Source organism: Neolamprologus brichardi, chromosome 7 (genome assembly GCF_056152115.1).
Source record: "Neolamprologus brichardi isolate AB-2024 chromosome 7, ASM5615211v1, whole genome shotgun sequence".
Taxonomy (NCBI): domain Eukaryota; kingdom Metazoa; phylum Chordata; class Actinopteri; order Cichliformes; family Cichlidae; genus Neolamprologus; species Neolamprologus brichardi.
The window spans coordinates 68,076,994-68,083,924 of record NC_142110.1 but is presented as its reverse complement, the minus strand read 5'-3'; the positions used below and the strand labels follow the sequence as shown (position 1 = coordinate 68,083,924).

Genomic DNA, 6,931 nt, shown 5'->3' with positions numbered 1-6,931 from the left:
AAACTAGCAAACAATTGGTAAAAACTAATTAAAACTGATATAAAATCGAAAATCTGAAGTCAAAACTAAATAAAAATAAAAACTAATGAAAATTGCAAAACTATTAAAACCCTGCAGTGAAGCATCCGACACGGGGATCAAAACAAAGATTACAACACGGTTAAAGGGAACGAAACTGAAGGCTCTGCCTCCCATTCTACTTTTAAATACTCTAGGAACAACAAGTAGGCCTGCAGAGCGAGAGCGAAGTGCTCTAATAGGGTGATATGGTACTACAAGGTCATTAAGATAAGATGGGGCCTGATTATTTAAGACCTTGTATGTGAGGAGCAGGATTTTGAATTCTGGATTTAACAGGAAGCCAGTGAATGACATCCTGATATTAATGAATTATAGTATTGGGGGGAAACATGTATAATGAGGAATGACTAAGTCTTTGTCTCCATGCGTAAAGCTTCTCGTTGTGTGACAGCAGCGATGGATCTGTCAGGGCAACGCCCTCGGCTGAAGCTGCAGCGACTAAACTCTCAAACAGACTCACAATAATCATCCTGGCCACAGTTTGGCTTTAGTTTGGCAGACGTCGCTCGTCTCTCTGTGCCAGCCGCTGTCTTTAATGGAGAGAGTCGTTAAGAAAGCGAGCTAATTATTCAGCGCTCATTAGGAAATTAATCAGGAGTTTGTATCATGCTCAGCTGAGCGGAGAAACGCCTTCACGCTGGGGCCTCGACTCTTTATTCAGAGTAAATAAAATGTTGACATGCTGAAATTAAAAGTATGAAACTGAACACCAGAGCTCGTTTTCAACGCTGCCATCAGTACATGTCACACAATCACAGACAGTGTTGGGGAGTAACGGAATACATGTACCGCCGTTACGTATTTAAAATACAAAATATGAGTAACTGTATTCCGTTACAGTTACCGTTTAAAAAGGTGGTATTTAGAATACAGTTACTTTGTTGAAATAAATGGATTACACGGCGGTACTTCCCTGTTTCATATTGTGGCGGGTCAGGACTGTTTGGTTTTGTTTGACAGCTACGTTCTGTTGTTCCAGGCGGCAGCGTTACGGTTGCCATGGTTACAGGGTGACGCTCTCTCTCTGTGTGTTTCCTGGGTGAGAGAGCGCCTGTTGTTATTGTTGTGCTAAGCTAACAGGCAGAATGCTACAGGTATAGCTCTAAAGAATGTAGCATCATGGGCAGTGTAGTCCGTGCTGCAGGGAGAATGGACTGCCATACCCGTTATGTGTCTGTGAGCGAGGGAGGGAGAAAAAGGAAAAGTACGAGCTGTCATCGAGCAGAAACAGGAGCTGGAAGCATGTAAATATAATAATAACCACTGCAGCCAAGAAGAGAGCCTGACGAGCCCAGCTGTAAGTAAGCTATTAAGACTCGACTGTACACCGTGTTCGTGTTTTCCTCTGAAACAATAAGTTCTGTTGGAGCAGCCTTTCAACGCCTCTCTCTGTCTCTGCTAGCAAAGTTGACCCAGACAACAAAGTAAAGCTAGTTTTCAGCTACGAGCCGACACAGAACCCACCGTATTAGCCAGAGGTCCCTTTACTACGGTTCGGAGCCGCGGACCTTCAGTAACAGTAATAAATCACAGCAATAGTACATTCATGTAGTTGTAAACAGCATGATAATATATTAAGTAATCCAAAGTATTCAGAATACGTTACAGAATACATTTTGGGGCATGTAATCTGTAATCTGTAATGGAATACATTTTAAAAGTAACCTTCCCAACACTGATCACAGAGTATTTCTGTCTGCAGTCACAGCCTTCATGTCAGAGCTGCAGTCTGAGTTTGTCGCTCATCAGACGCACCAGGAAAAACATCCGGACACGATGATGTCATCACAGGGAATAACTCGTAGGCGTGTAGACGGAGAAGGAAACACACGAAACAGTGACGAGGCTTTGGTGTCCGAGGACGACGTCTCTCGATGCAGTACCGCTAACAGCCACTAGATGCTGGCTGTAAAACTCATGGTTTAAACATGTTTGAGGTCCTTCACACGTGTCCGTGTGTGAGGAGCCTAATCTTTAATGCCATGCAGTGCAGACAAAGGTGCTTGTGCTTACATGTGAGAAGCTGGCAGGATGTAGTTGAGGCTCCCACACCACCGTCAGTCCTCATGGAAGATCTTAACATCCTCCAGCTGTCAAAGGTTACGGTCATTGCATTGAATTTATTTTACTGGCGGGGACGGTTGTTCAGAAGTTCAGCATGCAACCTGTGGATGTCAGCGTTGTGGATGTCAGTCTGCACAGATGTGTGCAGAAGCTGTCTTTGCAACAGAGGCTGAACTGCAGATTTCTAATCTAGGTCTGAGCAGTTAATGTGAATTTACGTATATAAGGACAACAACAGATGTGAGATTTTTTGCTTATTCTTCACAGATAATTTCTGCATTATCACAAACCGATTTCTTATAAAGCTGAAAGCAGCAGGTGTGTTATTGCCACAGCTGCAGCTGACTGTGGGTGGTTGCAGACGAGTCTTTGAGGGAACCATTTCCAAGGCAACGAGACCCAAGTTCCCTGCACACAGCCGCAATAATAATCTTTATTTGGTAAACGGACTGGTTCTTATATAGCGCTTTTCTACTCTGTCCGAGCACTCAAAGCGCTTTATACAGCTAATTCATTCACCCAATCACACAAGCACTTCTAAGTTTAAGTGCTAAGTAGCTAACATTCATACACATTCACACTCCATGGATGCATCGGAGAGCAACATGGGGTCAGTATCTTGCCCAAGGATATTTGGCATGCAGACTGGAGCAGCCTGGGATCGAACCACCGACCTTCTGGTTAGTGGCTGATCCGCTCTGCCACCTGAGCTACAGCCACCCCGTGCAGGGTTTATAGCAGGGTCGTCAGCCACCGCGGGCTGTTTGAATCACATCCATAATTTTAGCTCCTCCCCTTTTAGGTCAAGATTTGAACACCAGTTTGGAGTATCTGAAAGCACCAGGCTCTTTATGACATCACACAGATCCAAAAGAGAAAAACTGTGAGAAAGTGAGGCTCTGCAGCTTTGGTTGTGCGCACCCTGATGCACTTATTTGAAACTTTAATTTAAGCTGAACATCGTCCACAGGAACAGGAGATCTCGTGTTCTTTTCTGCAACATGTTTGAACTTGGCTGTGACTTTGTTCCTCCAGGCGTCTCTTTAACCACGTCTCTCAGTTTCCGTGTCGGTGATGGCGCTGCGGTCAGACGTGTGAATGGACTCTGCAGGTGACCTCAGGCTGTCAGTCCCTGAGACTTGGTTTCAGTGAGGTGTGAAAGCTGAGCGATGAAGAGTCCAGGTGTTGCTGCACCGTTCAGCCACAACACTGAATCTTATTTATTATGTGCTGATTTGAGGAGAAGTAGCCATCGTCCCTCACTGCTCCATCACTGAGTGAAACGTCCCTGACAGCGAACAGAGCCTGACGGTTGGTGTTTTTAGGTTTGAAAGCTTCACCTCTTGTCTCTGGTGTTCCTGGAGTTTCCTGTTCATGGTGAGCTTGATCCTGGTTATAACTACTTTCCTCTCGTTTCACAGTGACAGGGCTGCACTTCTTCCAGACCTCGGCAAAGGGACGTGTTCGCAGTGCCGGTCAATCCAACGAGTGCTGTCACACAAATGAATCGTTATTAAAAGATTTGAGTGTCGATGAAGCCGTGTGATGCTTCTGTGTGGATTAGCAAAAATCCAAACACACATCAGAACTGGTTTTGGTGACGACGCAGCTTCAGAGTGTCAGATATCAGAGTTCATGTTCATAGCTGCCAACAGCACTGTGCTCGAGCTGCAGCTCAGAGACATTTCTACAAATATGATCGATATATCTGAGCCTGCATCCACCCTGGGAAACCACAGTGCAAAGACGTGATTAAAAGCCCAACATGCAAGCCTGAGATGAGGGGATGGAAACTTCTGGCCACAGCTGTATCTCCAATCGATGACATCATACAGATCCCAGATAACAAAAAGAAAAAAAACACTACAAACTCTTAAACATCCAGCAGTGGATGAAGGTTGTTCTGTTGCTCAGTTTTATGACTGTTTCTACGTTTCTGTCCTCACATGTGCGCACACTCACAGACCTCTCTCTCTCTCCTCGCTGTCTCCGGCTGCTGAATCTACTCCTTTGGATGCTTTTTGGGGGGAGGAGCAACCCCGTCTCCTCTCAGAGCGAACCCTCTGTTGATTCTCTCCGTGTTTGCCGTCGGTTCAGGAGGAACTCCGCTCAGCTTCTCTGAGACTCGCTGCTGATGATGGACGCTCGCGCCTTCACCCCGCTCATCCTGACGCTGTGCAGCTTCATCCACGGTAGGCACACACACACACACACACACACACACACACACACACAGGTCGTCTATGGCTGTGAGGACACTTATTTGGATTAAGAATTGTGAGCTGTGCACTAACCAGCTCTCCAGCTTTAATCTTGATGCACATGCAGACGTTTCAAAGACGCGTTTTTCAAACAGAACGTGAGATTTTTCTTTTACAGGTTAAAACTGATAAAAGTCTGACTGTGAATAAGAAGTTGATCTGATTAGAATAAACGTTTAACAACAAACGCTGTGATCAGATTTTATGTCTTTGGAGTGAATCAAAAACTTTAATCTGCAGATTCAATTAGAAGTTTGTGCGTGCGGCGTCCTGTTTGCTGAGGGAGAATCAGTGTGAGGTGATCCTCCTGCAGTCCAGGTGTTAATGCACCTGTGCATTAACATTTCCACGGGTGGGTGTGTCAAACATGCAACCCGCGGGCCAGAAGCAGGCTGTCAAAGGGTCCCGTCTGGGCCACCGTGAGTCTTTGGGAACATTTCAAAGGAGAAGAACGCAAAGCTGGACCTCTGACTGTGTCTTCATCAGATTGATGTTCTTCTTCTGACACATCCACGCTCAGCCACGTGTCACAGCAGTGCAGCAGAGTTTTCCTGGGTTTTGTTCACATTTCCTGCGATGCTTGTGGGTTATGTTTAGTCACTCGTCTCCTCTCTGTGGAGTTAGTGTGTGAGTTTTCTGTCAGTCGTTGTCGGGTCTTCTGTTGTGTTTGTTTCCCAGCGTACGTGTTTCCTGTGTTCAGGTCTTTTTCACGTTCTTTGTCCCGTTTCGTATCTATTTTCTCCCAGTTTCCTTCCAGTTCAGTTTAGCTTTGTTTGTACCTTCTCCCAGTCTCGAGTGTCGCTGCAATCTTTTTCTTATCAGACATCTCAAGGATTAAATATGCAGTTAAACTTTTATGCACTCAGAGTCAGGGTGTTTTGTTTCTTTACTGGGTTATTAGGCAGACGTTTGACTGGTCCGGTGGAGATTAAATGGGGCTGTGTTATCAGGTTTTCATGATTCAAACGAGCTGCCGGGTCACTGTGGTAGCAGAGTGTTTCTGTGGGATTATTTTTAATGTAATCTCGTAGAAGAGATTAAAAAAGTCACCAGTTCATATCTGGATTGTTTCGTATCAACTCTTTCAGGTTTACAGTTTCTCTATTAGCCTGCGTATTATTACAGATCATTTGTTCACATGGACGTCTTCAGTCTGATCGGGTGCTGCAGGCTTCAGATTATTCGCTGCTGCAGGAGCTCGTTTGCATAAAATCGGGGTCATAAATGTCTTCTTAGAAAAAGACGTTCTGAACTACTTCACGTCTCTGTGCTGATTCTGGTATTTACGCTGTGAATCAGCTCCGAGGTTCAGTTTAAGGTTTAAAGACGTCGTCTTCAGCAGCTGCTGCTTTAAATCTTTTGACATTTTATTTCCTCAAAGGAAATGTTGACCTTTCACAGCTGTTCCAATAACTCAGCCAATTAAATCCTGTTTTCTTGGTCGTTTCCTAAGAAGAATAAACATTTTTTAAAGCTAATAAAACGTCTTTTGTTCCCGTTTGATGAGTGACGGTCTGCGGGGCGTCCTTGCAGCGCCTCACTGTTCAACTGTCTCCACCTTCTCTTAATGACGTTTGAAGGTTCGAGGATTATCGTGCAGGCAGTCGTTTATTTTACTTCTGCTTCTCCCTTTAAATCTGATCTCCACTCATCACAGCAGCTCTCACCACCATCCTGAAACCTCCCCTTTCTCTCCTTCTGTTACAAATCTGCCCTGACACTCATCTCCACCCACTTCTTCATCTCTATCTGGATGGTTGACTCCAGGTATTAAACTCCTGCAGCGACACTCTCTGTGTTGCGCCGCTCCACCTCTCATTCACACACGGTCCGTTTTCCTTTCATTCCTCTTCTCTCCCCAGCATACCTCCACCTCTCCAGGCTCTCCTCCGCCTGCTTCTCTTTCTCGACCTCATCTGTCAGCGCTGCAAACAGGAAGGAGCTCAGAGCAGATCCCTGATGTATCAGACATCAGTATCAGTGCTCCTGCTTTCCTCATCATCCTCCAGCTCTCCAAAATCATCATTAACAGTCTGGTTAAAGTCCACCTCTCCTGGACATCTCCACACCTCCACATGTATGTCACCAGGACCAACCCACTCGTCATAGCTGCCCTCTCTTCATCTTTATTACTCCTCACTCTCATTTTCTATTCATGAGCTGCTCAGTGCTCCTTCCATCTCCTCCACAGACGCTTCCTTTATCATAATCTGGGATTTTGAAGAATCTGTTTGTTGTTCACAGCTGGCTGAGACTCAGATTCCTTCCTTTGTCTTTAATGAATGCATGTGGCGCAGCAGCAGCTTCCTGAATGCACCGACTCTTCACGCATTCTGCATTTACACATGCTGCAGGTCAGCTGTGATATGCAGATTTCTGAAAACCACCACAGTCCAGTACCCCGAGCAGACTGATGCAGGACGCCTCCCTTACGTCAGAGCACTTAAGGAAATCCCCAATCAGAACATACTTCAGATAAAAGGGTGAAAAAACGGTGATGAATAGAGTTTTTACAGCAGTCTGCA

At 45.4% G+C, this 6,931-nt stretch overlaps 1 protein-coding gene across 1 annotated transcript in view; it reads left to right on the top strand.

Moving 5' to 3' along the window:
• Positions 1–2,013: 2,013 nt before the first annotated feature.
• The window catches only part of LOC102782872 (neuronal acetylcholine receptor subunit alpha-7-like), a 58,674-nt gene continuing 53,756 nt past the window's right edge, over positions 2,014–6,931 (top strand). The window contains exons 1-2 of the mRNA XM_087844233.1: positions 2,014–3,456; positions 3,567–4,337. Of these exons, the coding sequence (XP_087700359.1) occupies positions 4,280–4,337 (58 nt within the window). The 5' untranslated portion in view covers positions 2,014–3,456; positions 3,567–4,279. The remainder of the gene's footprint in view (positions 3,457–3,566; positions 4,338–6,931) is intronic.